This window comes from Clarias gariepinus, chromosome 19, assembly GCF_024256425.1.
Source record: "Clarias gariepinus isolate MV-2021 ecotype Netherlands chromosome 19, CGAR_prim_01v2, whole genome shotgun sequence".
Classification (NCBI taxonomy): domain Eukaryota; kingdom Metazoa; phylum Chordata; class Actinopteri; order Siluriformes; family Clariidae; genus Clarias; species Clarias gariepinus.
This window is the reverse complement of record NC_071118.1, coordinates 25,451,776-25,470,722: the sequence shown is the minus strand read 5'-3', so window position 1 is coordinate 25,470,722 and position 18,947 is coordinate 25,451,776. Positions and strand designations below refer to the sequence as shown.

General features: G+C 42.2%; 1 protein-coding gene across 8 annotated transcripts in view; it reads left to right on the top strand.

Moving 5' to 3' along the window:
* vav2 (vav 2 guanine nucleotide exchange factor) overlaps positions 1-18,947 on the top strand; it is a 199,405-nt gene that overhangs the window by 171,392 nt on the left and 9,066 nt on the right. For 4 of the 8 annotated variants that reach the window (XM_053479120.1, XM_053479119.1, XM_053479122.1 and 1 more), the window contains 12 exons: positions 7,287-7,386; positions 9,334-9,429; positions 11,957-12,025; positions 12,265-12,351; positions 14,621-14,706; positions 14,918-15,050; positions 15,445-15,459; positions 15,728-15,837; positions 15,942-16,043; positions 18,380-18,468; positions 18,610-18,623; positions 18,714-18,735. In XM_053479120.1, the coding sequence (XP_053335095.1) occupies positions 7,287-7,386; positions 9,334-9,429; positions 11,957-12,025; positions 12,265-12,351; positions 14,621-14,706; positions 14,918-15,050; positions 15,445-15,459; positions 15,728-15,837; positions 15,942-16,043; positions 18,380-18,468; positions 18,610-18,623; positions 18,714-18,735 (923 nt within the window). The remainder of the gene's footprint in view (positions 1-7,286; positions 7,387-9,333; positions 9,430-11,956; positions 12,026-12,264; positions 12,352-14,620; positions 14,707-14,917; positions 15,051-15,444; positions 15,460-15,727; positions 15,838-15,941; positions 16,044-18,379; positions 18,469-18,609; positions 18,624-18,713; positions 18,736-18,947) is intronic. The other 4 variants (XM_053479121.1, XM_053479125.1, XM_053479123.1 and 1 more) reach the window with 1 other exon arrangement.

Below are 18,947 nucleotides of genomic sequence, written 5' to 3'. Positions count from 1 at the left end.
CTATGTAAATGAATGTATAAAAAGTCTGGTATAGTGTGTGAGGTGCAGAAAAAATGAGTCCGCCTCACCGGAGCACAATGAAAATGTCTGTCCTATAAAGGGGACAGAGATTTAGTCAAGTGAATTGGTATGCTTAAGATTGTATATTCGTGTCAAAACGCTGTTAAGACTCTTTGTCGGACTTAAGAACAAATTTGGACTTATGAATGTGCTCCTGGAGCGGAACTCGTCTGTAAGTCAGGGACTACCTGTATTGATGTTGTAAAGTGGACACTGCCACGATTTTTTATTTCTGACTTTATGAATAATAATGTCTCATGCCGGGGGGATTTAAACACACCTCACTTCTAATGTGTGTAATGTCCAGGATAATTGTTTCCTGTATAAAAGAACACTGTGTTACACAAACCATGGTTTAACTTGAAATAGTTCTATATTAGCCATATAAATATCCCTCATTACTGCATGTCGAGTTGAGCTGAAAGATAAAAACCTGCAGGAAGCGAGATTAGATCATCAACAAGTGTAATAGCTGCTGGCGCCGAGATGTTTGGCCCACGCCAGCTGCTGAACGGACACACGCTGCATGTAATCCAAAAACCGTATTACTTATTCTCTCCTCGTAGCCTTTTCCAGCTGTTTCGCCTGTTCCCCGAACATGCAGTTGGGGGCCGCCGTCCTTTATCTCTCCTCCAGCTGTCTTCTCGCTTTCCGCACATCCCTTTCACTTTTACATCCACCGGGTTTGAAACGTAAACAGTGCTGCGAGCCTCGGGCGCCCCGAGCGAGACCGGGTTCTTATACGTGCGCTGATGAGGCATCTGGAGAGTTCGGCGTCAGTGTCGGCAAAGGCCTCAGCTGCAGGGAGCAGACCGGATTTGCATAGCGGTGCGGAGTCGTGCTCGCCGTCCTGCTGGGGTGTAGGCAACGATAATCACGGGTTTCTCTCTCTTAATGACCGCGCAGGCTGACAGGAGCACTCTGGGAATGTTCAGCCCACTCCCTCACATTCAGCCCACGCCTTTATTATTATTATTTTATTTTTTTCCCTTGGAACAGACATTGGTCAGAGGAAAACCTGGGTATGATGGTGTACACGTGTGTTTGACATTTGCCTGCATTATGATTATGAATGATCTGCTCAGCGTTTGATAGGAATCGGTTTTGGTTTTCGGGTTTTAAGAAAGCCTCAGCCTAAAAGAATAAGGAGCTTTATGTAATTGTGTGGGTAATGGGCTCATTAGTGGGCTATTGGCAGAACCCCGCCGGCTGCTTTGTGTGGAGCTGGCATGACGGCACCGCCTCCTTCGCCTCCACACTTTTTTAATTTTAACTCCGAGCCTGTGATCTGATCTAGCGTTAGTGATAATGTGCAGAAGAAAAGCACCCAAACACTGAGATGATACGTTGCTATTTATAGGTATTCTCTTTCTATTCGTGTGTGTATGTGTGTGTGGCAGCATTTAATTCATTTATACCGTAATCATATACTGTACAGTATTGGGGTACTTCAGTACATATACATATTTAATCCAGTTCTTAAGGTCAGTGTTCGTATTATGAAACGCATTTTTTTGTGGGAAATATTGTAAATGCAGACAATCTTTTCCAGCCACTCAAAAATATTTAAACATTTAAAACGGACATGTAAATGAGGTAAAATATGAAATGAATAAAATGAACCCTCACTTAACCTTAACCCGACTTATTACCCAAGCTTTAATTTCGCATACAGTTTTATTTTTTCCTATATATTTGGGATTAATAGAACCTAAGAAGTATACAATCTAAGCATCGTCTTTAAACATAAAACTGAGTTTTTTTTTTAAATGAATTGATGTATTATGCTTTTGCTACCATTAAACAATGCTATGAAGTGTCTACGAATGAGGACAACAGATCTGAGTTAGACAGAAGTACTGTATAAGGTGCAGCGAACAATGCAATGTCTTGCATATAGGGACGCAGGAATCTACAGTATGATTTCTCTTGACACCGGCTGCTATACAAACTAAACTGAAAGTCAATGTCTTTTCTTCTTGATAGTATTTCTGTCCTTGATAATCTTGCACAGAATGCAAAAAAAAAAAAAAAAAAAAACACAAAAAAATGTGAACTCACTTCATTTTGCTTTACACAGATGCAAACGTTCTATTTTAAAAGGCTCCTGGACCTACCAGCGTTCGGTTAAGCTCGGTTCGGTTCAGCTCGGTTCGGTTCAGCTCGGTTCGGTTCGGTCGCTCGTATGCCAAAAGAGATTCGTATGCCGAGTCAAATTTATTGCAAAATTTTGTCCGTTCGTATGCCGAGGTACCTCTGTAAAGAATGGGAGCAGCATGGAAGCTCAAACTGGACGGACACCGTCCAGTGTCTCTGCTCATTATAGCTCAGTGAGATTGCTCAGACGGACGGTGCAGCATCTACAGCGGCGCCTTTAAGATTTTCCAGCTTGATAAGGACCCCTTGGACCGCCACGTTTAACTCCCGCCTCAGAAGCATCTGAAAATGAGCAAATGAGCCTTTCTTATTTTTAGAAAAGTGTTGAGTCAGTCAGCGGGAGATTTAAGATAACACTGTGCGTGCTTGTGTGCTCGAAAGCGAGTCTCTCTCTCTCTTTTCACCCAGACACAAACGCTTATATTTACATTTGGTGACATTAGACGTAATGCCCTGCAGAGTATTTTTGGTAAATTATTCATTTCATTAGAACAGGAGCACGTCACTGATCTTTTCCATTCTCCTAATGATTGACGTGTTTTTTAGTCTCGTAACGAAGCGCGCCGCTCTCCTCCTTCTTCGCGCTACAAAGAAGGAAGCGGTCTGGGAATTCGCCGTGCCGTCCTACGCGCCTTCTTCCGCGGCTCAGCTGACTTTAATTAATTTTGTTATCTCCTCTTGTAAGTCCCCGTGACCTTTCGCAACGATACATTTCACAGAATATAAAACGAACGCCGGGTTTTTCAGGACGCCGGCTCGTTGAAGGGCAGAGGGAAAATGCCACTGTTTTCCAAACGCGTCCGTGCTGGAAAAGAGTGGAAGCGCTTGAGCTGACGGGGAGCTTTTTTAGATTGAAGTGTTAGGAAAGGTCAGGAAAGTGTTTAAATTAAATATCTGCAACAAGTCCATGTGTTTAAGAAGCTAACATTTAAAAATTAATACGCTCTTGATTGGAACGAGAACGTTGATAGCTGTCGGGTTGCATCAGAGGCTAAAAAGGCTGGTAGTGTACTCTAAGGCAATTAAGAGAAGAGCGGAAATATCAGTACGGAGACAGACGGCGGGGTTCACAGAGAAAGCATTAACACCAGAATCACGTTTGCATTGGAACAGCATGCATGACCGCGTTCCGTAATGAGAAAACCAACAAGCACACTAAAAGCTAATTTCATGTTTAGAAAGTGTACATATGAAAGCTTCTCACCCTGGGGAGTGTTCACACTAAAGCAGCATCGCTTTTCCCTTCACCTTCCAACGAGCTCTCGTTTAAAGGATAGATTTCAGCACAATCCGAGAGGAAAGAGGGAATATACAGTATTCAGGAAGATTAGCTTCCAGTCTGACGGAGTGAACATGACAGCCTGATCGACACATCGCTTTATCACCTCTGGTTGCATCACCCGTTCTGTTTGTAGAGCTGTTATTGATGGAAGGCCGGGTATTGTGTGTGTTTGGTATCAGAAGCCAATTTTTAGTGTTAAACCCGATGATCCAGAGCTGTGAGAGCGTCGACGCGTCGATCTTAAACCTTCCAAGCGTTGATCCGGATTTTTTGGAAGCCTCCGGTGAGTGAGGCGGTCAGACATGAAAAATGAAAAGAATGTAATAAAAAAAATGTAACAGGTAAGTATATATTATGATGGTGTGTATTCATATCGGTCGCTTGAAGTAATGATCTGAGTGAGTCAACAGATCCTTTATAAGACCGTGAGATGCTTTTAATGCTGAGTAGCGAACAGGAAGTGAAATCCTAGTAATCATCTCACTGTTTTGTCTGAGATCTGCTTTCAGCACATAACCACTGGATGAGAGCGTGTAAGCTTGTTTAAAAGGACCTGCATCATTGATGGTTGCATTTAATCCAATACACGGCCACAAGTCATTACACCATCCCCGGTCAGCTAAAGTGCATTCCAGCACGCTCTCTCAGAACAATGTGGACATTTATTCATATAACCCTCGGCGTGTTCCCTGAAACCGGATCTAAAAAGGCAGACGGGAACACACAGGGTAAAATAATGGATGATCGCTCTCTGCGTCCGTCCCGTCTTTCAGCTAATTGGTTTATTCGTGTCTCGGTTACCCTTGTAACGTAATGGCCGTGCATAATGCATAGATGTTTTGGATAGTGCTCGTGTTTGTTGCAATGGTGGTGTAATGGCTCTCCAAAGCGAGATCATAGTCACAGGGTGCAGGGTTATGATGGCATTAAGCCGTTGTAATGGCACTCGTTTAACAGCGTGTCCTTGGCCTGGGTGTGTGAGACAGCGGAGCATGGAGAATTGTTTATCAAGAGCTTCTCTTGGCTGTATGCGCAGTGGTGAAGTGGTTAAGGTGGTGAGTTCATGAGGTTTAGGGTTCAAAGCTTGGATTGTGTTCTGTCTCATTGGATGTTGGTTTGGAAAAGGCTGGACGGATGGTTCTGAGAGTTCTAGGAATTCCTTGAAGTCTTATTTGCTGCTTTAAAACACCTGGAGAAGTGCAGGCTGTTTGTAGGAAAAATAACAAATGATGAGGTGATGTAATGCAGCCCAAAGCGATGCTACTCTACTGTAAATTGATTATTTTCCTACTTTATATTGGCACGTTCTAAAGTGTTTTCTTAATCTTAAATCACAATGAATTACTAACTGTTAACTAGTAGAGGAGGAAGAAAAAATTAAGCTACATATTGTGATTATTTTTTTTACTCTGGCAATTTATTTGTCAGGAGACTACTTTCGAAACCGCTGCATTTCTTGCATAGCACTTCACCATACAGTATGTGAAGCATCCAAACAACACAAGTCCCGGTGTAATCTGTTGCTATAGAAACTATAATGTAATAGAACAAGCACGTTAGTTATTCATAAACCTCTCAGCGTGATAGAGCGACTGTCCGAGCTGCTGTTATGGAAAATCAATTTACGCTTTCCGGCCAGTCGGGATCGGGTAACATCAGTCAAACACTCCCTCACTCACTCTTATTCTCTACAGCGCTTATCCTGTACAGGGTTAAAAGGTGCCTGGAGCCAATGCCAATGGTGGGCACATGGAGGCGTTGACTTTAGATGGGCTGCCAATTCACTCTCACAGTATAGTCAATTGAACTGTACAAGAAAACCCACCAAAAACAAGGAGAACATCCAAAAATAACAGTGGCTGAATCGTTAAATAATGTGCGTATTTAAACCTGTTAAGGGCGGCCTATCATCCGGAGATCACGAGTTCGATTCCCGGGTGATGCTGTAACCTCTCGCAGCCGGAGGTCTAGAGAGAGCTGATTGACTGAGCTCTGTCAGAGGAGAGGGATGAGAGGCACTTAGTGCTCCCACATTAATCAGCCAATCAGGGGCATCTGTGAGCTCACGCGGCTGGAAGGAGCGGATAGCGCTGTCCTCCGAGTGTGTTACGCCGCTTCCAACGGTGCGTGAGCGAGCAGTTCGAAAAGGTGCGGTCGGCTGGCATCACATGGTTCGGAGACACATGATAGTCTTCGGCCCTCCCGACTGAGTGGTAGTAGTAGCCTTATTGTGGGAGCCCCCTAGTGACGGGGAGGAATTGGATACTAAATTAGGGAGAAAATCGGCGGAGAAAATCCCCCCCCACAAAAAACAACCTGTTAATACATTCAATAGATTGACTGACATTTTATGAATACATTTTTTTCATATCTTCAGTATCACTCCTGTAACACTAGAGATGCTGCATTCTATGTATTTGTTATAATTCACAAAGACATCCGATTTTATTGCACCATTTTAATTTCTTGCATACAGAAACCTCTGTCTCTTTTTCTCTCTCAATGTGTTTTTAATACAATTTGATTGAAAAAAATTGCCTCATAAAAAAGACCTTCATAATCAATTAGTGCCGTGACATCTGTTATTAGAGCTAATTTCTGACACCTGCCCCGGCGTTTTCAGAATGCCACTGAGTCTGTGTTGTGGCCCGTAATTGAACGCTGCCCCCATTAATCTTCATCAGACGTGCTCCATGCGGAGCAGAGCCATCTCTCTCGCGCCGCATCAGTCCTTAATCAGGCCTGCTTAGCCCGGGGGCACGGCGGCACAGCGAAACAAGAGAAACCCTGTCAGCTCCCCGACGGGCGCAGGTCCATTCGGATGTTTAAAAAAATAAATAAATAAAAATACAGAGCTGGAAACGAACATAGTATAAAAATATTCTGTTACAGTGTGAGGTCGGTTATTATAAGCTTCATCGCATTACTGTGATACTTTCAAAGGTGTTGATTCATTTTTTCCGACAGGTTTAATAAAAATGCATTATGATGCACGGAATACACGCTACTGTACATAACGGCAAAGCATTTTGTTAGATAGATACAGTAATAAGGTAAGGGAAGTTTCTTGTGATGTCAGATGCTCTTGTAGGATTTTTTTGAAGTAGTCTCCGGTTTTAAGAGTCGAAGCTAAAGCTGTGATTTCCTTTATGGAAAAACAAACAAAAGAAATCGTTTTTGATCAGATTTGTTGCATTGCTTTCTGAATTCGTCTCTGTTATACAGTAGCACTTCAGGTGATGCACAGAAGGTGCCAGTGCAGAACATCCAATCTGTTACACCAACTTCAGAAGCAGAAGTGCCAGAAATATCCAGGTCATGTAATGAAACAAGGCAATCTCAAAGACCAGATGTAGCACTCTGCTCCAAGCAGGCTACTGTGTCAACACTCCAGTGTGTGTTTTTCTTTTGTTTTAGTTTAATTAGGTTAAGTAGATTTATTTTTGTTATAACGGTGCGCTGCGATAAAGCTGAGATCCTCGATTGTGTTCTGACGTGGACGCGTACAGCGGCAGTAATTTAACCTGGCAGTTCTAGTCGTTTATTTTATAGTGCATCGGTTATAAATTAACCTTGAGTCATTTATTAAAGCACGAGGAACAAACAGCGGACCCCCCCGAGCCGCGGGATCGAACACGGTGCGCATATAAATGCTGAATTATCCACTAGTAAGGAATGTACCTGCAGGAATGTTAAATGTTTAATCACGGCACTGGATGTGACTCAAACACCGACTTGATTTATAATTAATTTATTTAGTTTTTTTTTTTTTTATCGTTTCTTCCAGGCTGCTGATCTACGGACAGTACTGCAGTCACATGGAGCACGCTCAGAAGACGCTGGACGACCTGATCGCCACACGGGACGAGGTGAAGAGCAAAGTGGAGGTAAACTCGCTCACCTTGCCGCGTCCTTCCCTCGCGCCGATCGAACCCATTAGCTTTATCGGCTCACTGGAGCTACACACGAAGCTCTGTAACTATAAATCAGTGGAGCTGATCAAGTGCACAAGCAGCACGCCGATGTCATCTCGTCCTAATCAGCTAAACGCTTCATAGACGTATCCGAACATTAGAGCGACGAGTCGGAAAGCTCTCATACCGTAATTATAGAATCTCAGAATATGTAGTTAAGGAGAGAGACTCACATGCACTCCAACACTAATCGTCAGTCGTTCATGTCTGCCTGATGGGTCGCGATAAATGCAGAGTCAGCTGGAAAAATTAATACACACTCCATGAAAAGAAAAACTTCAAAAAACAAAATTCATCGCTATATGTTTTATATTAATAAATATGATACTATTTATTATAATTAACACAGTAACAAAAGTACACAGAACTACGGTTCCTAAGGTCCCAGGTTTAAAAACCCCACGAGCACCGAGTTGCCACTGTCGGGCCCTTGAGCGAGGCCCTTAACCCTCAACAGCTCAGATGTACACCGAGATAAAAATGTAAGTCACTCTGGATAAGGTCGTCTGCCAAATGCCATAATGTAAGTAACACGGTGATTCACAACTACAGCTTCAGCTAAACCCTTCTAGTTTAGCTGTAGCATTTACAGCCGCCATTGTAATGAGATATCGAAAATGTAGCTACTGTAAGATGGGATATTGGGTCAGGACGTACCAAAAGTATGTGAACTGGTGGCAGGGTGATGGGTGGCCAAGGCTCAAAGCGAAGGTGTGTACTTACTGTAAGTAATTATGTATGTATGTATGTATAAAGGTTGATTTCCAGGTTATTATTCAGACCTTAGTATTAGAAGTGTAGCACAAATGTTAAATAACTGCTCAGGAGGATTACACCAAAACTATATTATTACACCTGGAACAAGATTATTCAATTAACTAATAAATAAATGATGAACGCACCGAATGAATTAAATCCTGAGCTGAGTACTATGGGAAAAGAAAACCAGCAGTGTTTTAAATATCAGTTTAACATCAGTTTTAAATATCTTAAGAGGCATTTTATTACTTTTCGAATGAGGAATGGAATTAATTCATTAAGTATCATATTCATTCCCAAGCCATAGGATATTAATTTACTTAATTCAGTGTTAACTTGCTGTGGGTGGAAAAACTCTGCTTCTTATTAAAGGTTCTGGAAATAGACACAATTTCAGCTCGCAAGGGCTTAACAAACCTTGATACAGAAATATCCTGGGCATTTATATTTTATACCGCAATAACACCGACCGGCCTCGTATTCATTACGATGTCGGATTTATATCGGAGCCGAGTGGCCAGAATTAGCGCCGTGACTTTTTAAAGGCGCTTTATGTCCAGCCGAGATGCTGTACGGCTCTACTGCTTTACAACATTTCTTGATTTAAGGATTTAATCGTGGAAAGAAATAGTCCTCGTAAGGTTTCGAAGGTTTATGAGTTAAATCTAAGGCGCTGGAGTGTAGTCTGTCAGAGCAGGACGCTCAGCCCGCGCTCCACACCCCACCCTTACTGACCTTTTAGCGCTCTTAAGTGGCTTTGTACAAATCGGAATCTTATCCTGGAAAAGTACACAAACACGGGTATGACTATGACATGCTCTTCACCCGGAGCCACAGTAAATGTCAAGTGCGGAGCGTGTGTGTGTGAAGAGAAGCTTGAAAGATTATAAAGATCGTATCAATAGTGTTTCAGCTTATTTATAAGGATATCGATTTAGGAATGTCGTATTGCGTGTAACGTACTTTCTCACTTTCTACAATGTGTTTCGTTCCAGAAGATGATAATAACAAGCACAAACATAACTAATAAAAAAGAATTTGCATGTGTGAGTGATTTGTTAAAGCGTTTCTGTTCGATGACGTGCCGCTGATGTTTCTCAGGAGTGCACCATGAAGGTCCAGGAGGGCAAGTTCAAGCTGCAGGATCTGCTGGTAGTTCCTATGCAGAGGGTCCTCAAATACCACCTCCTGCTCAAGGTCAGTATGACATCATACACGTGCGGTGATTTGGGGACGTTCGGATGTTAGTCACGTAAAAAGATTAATCGCAGAAAAGCATCTAAATATTAACGAGTGTATCATTTCTACAAGGATGAAAGAATAAGTATAATTGCAAATGTTTGTTTTTTTTCGTTTGTTTGTTTATTTGTTTGTTTGTTTGTTTTTTCCTTGTCTCATTATTATGTGCATGTTGTAAATATTCACAGGGCTGGGCGAAAGCAAAAAATTATTTGAGGCATATTTTGTTTAAAAAAATCTCCAAAACTGCAACCAGCCTTTTTTTTTTTTGATCCTCTCCTTTTTTTCCCTCGTAGAAAGAAAGAAAGAAAACAACAACTTAAATGTCATTGCACTGTACACTTACTCAGCAACGAAATGCAGTCTAGCATCTACCAGAAGTGCAAATACATTATCAGTGCATACACAGTACATCAATGCAAATATTACAAATATGTTGCAATGCAACTTATAAAGTGTGCAGGTTAAATAAATAGTTTATACAGTTTTTACAGTAAATATTTTATAACAAGGCTATGCAGTGAATAAGTGCAGTATCTGTAGAACTGATAACACTATGAAATTAAAAAAATGACACTGTTAGTATAAAAAACTGCTCATTTTGTATGAGAAAGATATATCTCATCCTCCTGCTCTCAGTCTCATTCTCATTCTCATCCCGACACATATTAAAAGATTCTGCATGAACATGGCACGAAAAATTACAAAAGATTCAGATCACATCGTTTCATCTCTGTGGAAAAGAGTAAAGTACGGCGAAAGTTTCCGCTTATTTGCAAACGAGTGACCTCTTCCTGGGGTAAGGATCAGCACCGAGTACGTGATGGACATCCCAAATATCTGATTACATCATCAAATCAGAGATGCTCGCTTCCACTGATGCTCAGTACATCGTCTCAAAATCAGTGATGAACTCACAACCCAAGTACACACTGAGAGCGCTCGCTGTGCCTCGAATCACTGAGAGCACTCAAAAGATCGGAATGGAATGTAGGAGATCGGGGTTCGACCAGGGATGGAGAATGTGTGTATTAAACAGAGTCACATTAGATTAGATTAGATTAGATGTTACTTTTATTGTCTTTTTTTATTGTGCAAAGTGCATGTACAGAACCAAGGATGTTCACTTGCCGCCTACAGTAACTACTGTACAAGTGCATAAGTGGCCTATTTACAATATATAACAATGAGGGCAGACTGTAGGTGCATACAGTATGTACACGAGTAAAAAGAGTGTGGTATGAAGTTACCCAACAGCGATGTGAAAAACTAGAGCATGACAAAATGCATGAAATGTTTTAATGTTATTTAGCCAAAGCATTAACACAGTTTCTTTACAAATTATTTATTTGCATTTTGAGTTATTAAAGCTCTGCAAATGCTGCATAATCTTGGGTTATTTTAATGTGCTGTGATGTCTTTTCGCTTAAATATACACTCTAAATAACAATAGCTACTGTATATCTTAAATTTAGGAGGAATATTGTCAGCAGTTCACAAAGAAATAAAACCAAACTGTTCATCTCACCAATACATGCACCTGCAAGAAAAAAAAAAAAACATAAACTGATTATTGTACAGTATGTACACATAGGGATGTCTGTACGATAAAGTATACAGTAAAAAAAACAAATTATGGATGTTGCAAGGATGCATAAAACAGTTCAAGCTGAAACTACAAAGGAAAAAATACAGGTTTCCTGTTTCAACACAACAATAACAAGCCGTATGTATCTGTTGGCTTTGCCTGCTGGAACTGTCCCACGTCAAGAGCCAACAAACCAAATCAAAAGCCAGGTGCACTTTGGGAAATAATATATAGTGAAAACATTCCTACACCGCAGCAGATCATTCAAATATTTAATGCAGTGATGAAACGTTTTCCCATTCCATTCCTCACTCAAATCGAACCGTCGGCTCTGACACTCCCAGTGGAGCAGGAGAGGATGATGGGAAGGATGGAGAGGGTGTGGGTGTTCTGGTGCACATGATTATTTGCTTTCCATTTTTCCAGCTCGTACACAGTGTCAGCGTTTTCATCTCATTACACACCTTTATGGTAAAGCACTATGACAGTGACGGGTGAGGCGAGTGTGTGTGAGAGACATGACTCGGGGTCAGGCTTACAGTATAAATCAGGGATAAAAAGGTAATGCTAAATAATCAAAAGATTTGAACGACAGGATCTCCATGCAGGTTTGATGGATTTCCTTAGTTTAATCTTGTAATATGGAATTTAGAAAATATTATTTCCTTGAAATCGGTTTATAAATGTTACCTTACAATAATTTTTAGTGCATAGAAGTCTTCATGAACTACCTAAAGAGATACACCGCCCTTTCAGTTCCCGTGCTTTTCTAGGACAGCGCTGCTGCACGAAAATACGACTGTATCATAAATAGATGTCCTGCAGCTCAGGTGACTCATATGTGTGTGTGTGTGTGTGTGTGTGTGTGTGTGTGCGCGCGCGTTCTCTGCCCTACAGGAGTTAGTGAGTCACTCGATGGATCGGCCAGAGAGACAGCAGCTGAAGGAGGCACTGGAAGCCATGCAGGTAGAAGCTGAAGTGACGCTGACATCCTCACACATCATCCTTCACACACATCCAAGCACCCTGTCACTCAGCTCGGGAGCCGTGGGGACGATCAGTCCCGCGCTGGCTGCACGCTGTAATGGAGAGCGATCTGAACACGAGTTGAAATATTACACAGTGAATTAAGATACATGGGGGGGGGGACTGTCAGTCTGACATGATGTCTGAGTGTCTCTCTGTACTTCTGTGTGCCTTCGCAGGACCTGGCCATGTACATCAATGAGGTGAAAAGGGACAACGAGACTTTGAAGAAAATTGGCGAATTTCAGTGCTCCATAGAAAACCTGGTAAGGACCTCCGGGTTCAGGAATGATGATTGAGGACACATGAGAGCATCGTTGCCAGGCAACCGGATCGAATCTAAAGCCGTGAAGTATTTTATTTTCATAGTATAAAGGTTTAAGGAGTGTAGAACTGAGACAGAATATCAGTTTCTCCCGAAAGTCCTGGTAAATCACTAAGATGTACGTCATACGAAAGCTAAACTTCCACAGGTGTCCGGCCTTTAGAGGAACATCGCCAGGGTATCATAACTTTGGAGCTGTCGGAAATATTTAGCTCGTGAACTTCCTTGGTAATTCCTGTTTTGCACAGATCCACAGTACTTGTTGGATCTATGACATCATCATTAATCTTGCATTTACGGTTAAGATTACGTCTAAATTTAGTGAAAAATCCATTGCAAAAAACTTAATAATAATGAATTAATTATAAAGAATATTATTATTATTTACAGGTTTAATGTACCTGATTAATGTTTGATTCAGAGTAAGAGACAAACTACCAACGAATGCTTAGGAAAAAAATGTATGCTTTGTCAAATCTTAGTAACTCTTGTTTTTTTTTGGGGGGGGGACGGGACTGTATGAGGGGCGTTCAAGTCAAACCGGGATTTGTGATGGAATTTCTCATGAATGAAGGCATAAAACTAATCAACTTTTTACAAAAGACTTCAAGCGCAGGACGGTGAGGAGACTCTTAGCCGCAGTAAGACATCTGAACGGTGCAAACGTTTTACGAGAGGTCGTCCATCCGTGAGTGACGATCCCGAGCGAGGTGGCTCGGAGCCCACTGCAGTCGTTCCCGTGATCTGTGTGTGGGAACTGTACACACACTCGTTCACTAACACCACTTGCACATTACAGGAACTCGGCTGGGAGTTCGACCGTACAGTCCTGACGTCACTCCAAGCCATTTCTACATGTTTGGGTCATTAAAGGAATTCCTGGGAGGCCAGTGTTTCAGATCATGGTTCTGGCAACTTTCTACCGAAGTGCATTAGTGAAGCAGGGGATTATATAGAAATAAAGGCAGGTTTTACTTTCATGACTGTGTTCCTTAATCCTGCACAATCGAAAGTCCTGGTTTGACTTGAACACTCCTCATATACGCAAGTGAGAACTTGAATGTGTGCCGTTATAGGCAATTAATCAACAACAGGTTCATTTACATTTAACAATGTATTGCTTTAACAATCTGTTGCAAGTTTACGGCAACCTTCCTTTATCATATGGTGTTACCATGGAAACAGCCATAAAAAGGGGGCGTTAATATAAACCTCCATGATACCTTGCTGTGGAACCAGTGTGCGAGAAAATGAACCAACACGTCATGATCAATTAGGTTCAAGAGTTGAGCAGCTTCGTGTCGTACAGATACGCATCAATAACAGACGTTAAAGATTCATATTCTGAGAGCTGTGGTTCTTGTCTTCCATCTCCTGGCTATTGAAAATCATCTACTATATGTCCAGCAACAGCTCATTATACGGCTCTGAGACGTGTCCTGGTCACTTCCTCACGCCGCTCGCTCCCTACCTGCGGCTGCTGCGAATGTTTGCTCTCATAAATCATTTAAAAACGTCTGAGAGGACGGACATTATTTCCGTGTTCGAATCACTGCATCCTTTGTTCCAGCAAGTGGGAGGAAGTGTTTAGTTCGGAGGCGAGCGGTTTATTTACATATGTGCCTCTGGCTGAGGGGGAAAATAAACAACAACAAAAAAACAGTTGAGACAGTGTTTGCTTTATCATTCTTACTCACTCACTCATCTTTTATACTGATTTATGTTATATTCAGGATCGTGGGGGCCTGGAGCCTATCCCAGGAGACTTAGGACAGGCAGGGTACACCCTGGACAGGGTGCCAATCTATCGCAGGTCACACACACCCACTCACACACTACGGGCAATTTGGGAACGGCATTTAGCCTAACCTGCATGTCTTTGGACTGTGGGAGGAAACCGGAGTACCCGGGAAAAAATGCAAACTCCATGCACTCAGAGACGGGAATTGAGCCTGGCCGGGAATCGAACCCGGACCCTGGAGGTGCGAGGCGACAGTGCTAACCACTACAGCACCGTGCCGCCGCTTTATCATTGTATTAGAGAGAAATGATGACATGATGCTTGCCGTATAACAAAGAAGCCTTCACGGTTAAATTCAGACAGCGTGTGCTTTAGTCATAACACGTTCCATTTGAATTGTGTATTACCGTCTACATCCGGAAACCTGAAACGTTCACACGCTGAATGAAATCTGTTTGTGCTTGTACAGCAGGTGAAACTGGAGGAATACGGAAGGCCAAAGATAGACGGAGAGCTCAAAGTGTGCTCTATAGTTAACCGGACCAAACAGGACAGGTAAGGGTTTAACACACACGTTGGTGGCTTTTCAGTTCAGTTGAAACCGGATTAAACACTTAAGACCAAACCCAAGAATTTTAATGATAGAAAAAATCTGAATCACATTTACTCCGAAGCCTGATTTGCTCAAGCACTTCCGGTTATAAAGGTAAAAGAGATTTCTGAAACCTTCTCCTCCGAAACTTTGTTTCCTGCCTGGCGTCCACAGGTACATCTTCCTGTTCGATAAAGTGGTAATCGTGTGCAAGAGAAAAGGCTACAACTACGAGCTGAAAGAAATCATCGAGCTCCAGTATTACAAAATGTCAGACGACCCCACAAATAACAGGGACATGAAAAAGGTACGGATGTTACTTCTTTTACCGTACACGTTTACTCACAATTTAAATGCGACATTTAGGTAGACGTGATTCATATCTACGTACGTTGACGTTTCCAAATGTTCCGCACGTGAGATGCTGCAATGTGAGAACTTTTCACGGAGGTAAAGTTGCCTGTAGTTGTCTTGTTTAGTCCGATTCTTTAAACAGACAGCATGGTAACTCGGGGAGACGCACTGGATTAATCATGTGCACGGGGGAGAAGATCGATTTGTTAAAAATGCCTTTATATTTCTTGGAATCTAACACTCTGCATGTTTGAAAGATTGCATGTGTAACTGGGTATCTGTCTCTTCTCTCTGTTTCTCTCTCTCTCTCTCTCTCTCTCTCTCGTTTCATCGTGCATGCCTACCAGGCCAGTGGAAAGATGGTAAGCCAAATCAAACCTCTGATTTATGTATGGATCAGCAGCTGAGATTGCCTGCCTTGCCTCTGATAGTGTGATTTGTGTTCTGTTATCTCGAGAGCTACACAGCCTTCTCATGTTTGTCAGAGAGGGATTAGGTTTTTTTTGTTGTTTTTTTATAACTAATTGTCTCTGGTGTTTCCTTCTTGTTTTTTTTGTTTTTTTCGTGAGTATTATTAAACCACGCAGACGCTGTCATATGCTTAACCCCGCTGTTCTGCTCCTTGTGCAGTGGTCGTACGGATTCTACCTGATCCATCTGAAAGGCAAGCAAGGCTTCCAGTTCTTCTGTAAAACAGAAGACACCAAAAGAAAGTGGATGGAACAGTTCGAGATGGCCATGTGCGTAAAGTGCAGGCAATAAAATGTTACACAGGGATTTTTTATTTATTTATTTTTAACATGCTTACGTTTTTTTTTTTTTTTTACATTTTTCCTCCAAATAGCTCCAACATCAAGCCAGAGAGAGCCACGGCCAACCAGCACGACTTCCAGATGCACACGTTTGAAAAGAACACCAACTGCAGAGCCTGTAAAATGCTCCTTAGGTGAGAACACACAAAAGCCGAAAAAAAGCTCAATCACCGCGCTGCTCGTGCTACAAATCTTTTATCACTTACAATATGTAGGTCTAACCAGAGGGCGGCTGCTCAGCCAATGAAAACAGGTTAAAGCTTTTATTTATGCCTTTTTGGAGTCATTTCCGTGACTGAAAGGTGAAGCCCAGGAAACCAAATAACCACAGAAATGCATGCAGACACGCTCAGCTGAGCTTCCTGAACTCGAAATACTTGAAACGTTAGGTCTTGTGAGAAGGTTTTAGAGCTCTGTCCTGTAAATGATCCTACAGTTTTGCGCTGACCTCAAGTCGGTCCACTAACTATGAGCATGCACTGCGCAGTTCTAACACTGTGGTCAGATCACCAATCAGGTACACTTGTTCAACTGCATATTTAAACGCAAATATCTCACCAGCCAATCACATGGAAGCAACTCATTGCATTTCGGCATGTAGACGAGCTGCTGAAGTTCAAACCGGACATCAGAATGAGAAAGGAGGATGGTTGTTGGTGCCAGATGGACTGGTCTGAATATTTCCCAAACTGTTGATCTACTGGCATTTTCACTGACAGCCATCTCTAGAATGACCTATTAAAAAGGAAAAAATATCCAGTGAATGGCGGTTATCTTTGTCTTGTTGATGCCAGAGGTCAGAGGAGAATGACCAGACTGGTTTGATCTGATGGAAAGGCAGACGTAAGTCAGCACAGATGGGCTACAGCAGCTGAAGGGCACACCAGGTGCCACTCATGTCCGCCAAGAACAGGAAACTAAAACTACATTTCACATGGACTCACCAGAATTGGACAATAGAAGACTGGGAAAGCATTGCATGGTCTGATTAGTCTTGATTTCTGCTACAACTTTTAGATGGTCGGGTCAGAAACTGACTGCACTGTAAACAACATGAACACATGGATCCGTCCTCCCTTGTATCAATGGTTCAGTTTGTTGGTGGTGTAATGGTTTGGGGAGATTTCCTTGGCACGGTTTGGGCCCTGATGTTCAATTGAATGTCACTGCCTACTTGAGTATTGTTGCTGACCATATCCATCTCTCGATCCTGAGGTTCCTGTACTCACTCCTATAGAGCACCTCTGGGATGTGGTGGAACAGGAGAATCGCATCAAGGATGTGCAGCCAATAAATCTGCAGCATCTGTGTGATGCTATCATGTCAACATGGATGAGAAATTCTAAGGAATGTTTTCAGCACCTTTTTAAATCCGAATGCAAAAGTGGGTCCAACCTACTACCACAATTAAATGCTCGCATAACAGCATGTCTAAGCATTCCAGCTGCAAGTCAAAGCACGAGATTATATTACTGTATTAATTCCTTTTTCCTGTAGTAACAGCTAACATACTCATAAAATAAAATGAACCACTCTTTTTTTTTGAAAATTTTTTTTTTTTTTTTTACATACAGTAATCAAATTCACTGGTAGCAACACTTACAAGGTTTTTTTTTTTTTTTTTTTTTTTTTTTGGTCACACCCTTGAGCGCAGTTCCTCTCATGGGACAGAAACTTTCCCCTCTAGCCTGACTTTCAAGTCTGGTTCTGCACGTGGCATAACAACTGTAATTATGGTGACACGGACCAGTTGCAAACTCCACACGATGATGTTTAAATAAACTTTTTTTTTTTCTTAAAAAATGTTAAATCTAAACGACTTTGTACTGGCATCTAAACAGCTGACTTTGACTTTTGATTGGAGTTACAGAGATATTAAGAAATGCACTTTTGACCAGTCTGAGGCTCAGCAGTGTTCGACAGAGGGTTGAGTTTTAGGGCGGAAATATAGTTGGTGATAAACGTCGACCGGCAACGCCATAAGCGTAATTGTTCCATGCGTGCCTTCCAGAATTCCAGTAGGGGGCACTGTTTTCAACCAGATACTTAAGGAGCTTAGTTTTCCTTAGTACTTATCTCTGATGTGCATATTTATCACTGTGCAGCGGTAGACACATCATACAGGGGGGGGGTGGGTCTGGTTTATCACAGACAACTTTTCCTGGAAACATTCCTCCATTTCTGACGTGCCTCCTAACTACGCTGATCCTACCGTTTACCAGCAGGCACGTATGGGCACGTCGCGTTAATTCCTGACGACGTGCTCAAGTTACTCAACAAACGAATGCAGGATTTAAACACAAGTATTTTTCCGCCCTTAGGCTGCGTTTATGCTGATGTTCTGGGGGAAATGATTACGCAACAAGTTACTGGACTGGAAATAACAAAAAGTGGCACTGCTCTTAATATTTCCTGCGCTTCCTCTCTCTCCCTCTCTCTGTGTCTCCCTCACACTCTCACACTGCCCCAGGGGGATCTTCTATCAGGGTTACTACTGTTCCCGCTGTGGCACCGGCGCCCATAAAGAGTGCCTGGAGGTCATCACCATCTGTAAAATCAGTGAGTTCTCCATGCGCATCTCAGCTCTAATGAGCGAAATATCAGCTAAAATGAAACCATTTAGCTAATGACCCTCTCTCTCTCTCTCTCTTTTTCTTTTCCTCTTACTGTTTTTACGCCTCTGTCTTTCTATCTCCATAGATCCCCATGATTCGGTGAGTGTAAGATCTTTATTATTATTATTTATATGGAAAACTTTTCCACTGAGTGAAATAATAACCCACAGTATCACTTCTGTCTTTCAGGATGTTGAACTTCCACAGTCAGGTAGGCGCGTGTGTCGTCAGGCCCCTCTCTGCTCAGAAACAAATTATTATTAAACATTTATTGACTCTGAGTTTAGGGCCGGGGGTTTTGCCGTAGCTCACTGCTGCCACCCAGTGAATTCGGCTTTGATTTCAGGCTAAACAGCAGGGGAGTGTAAAGGGTTTGGGAATAACTTGACAGGATATTGCTCAAGATCATAGCTATGTAGTCTG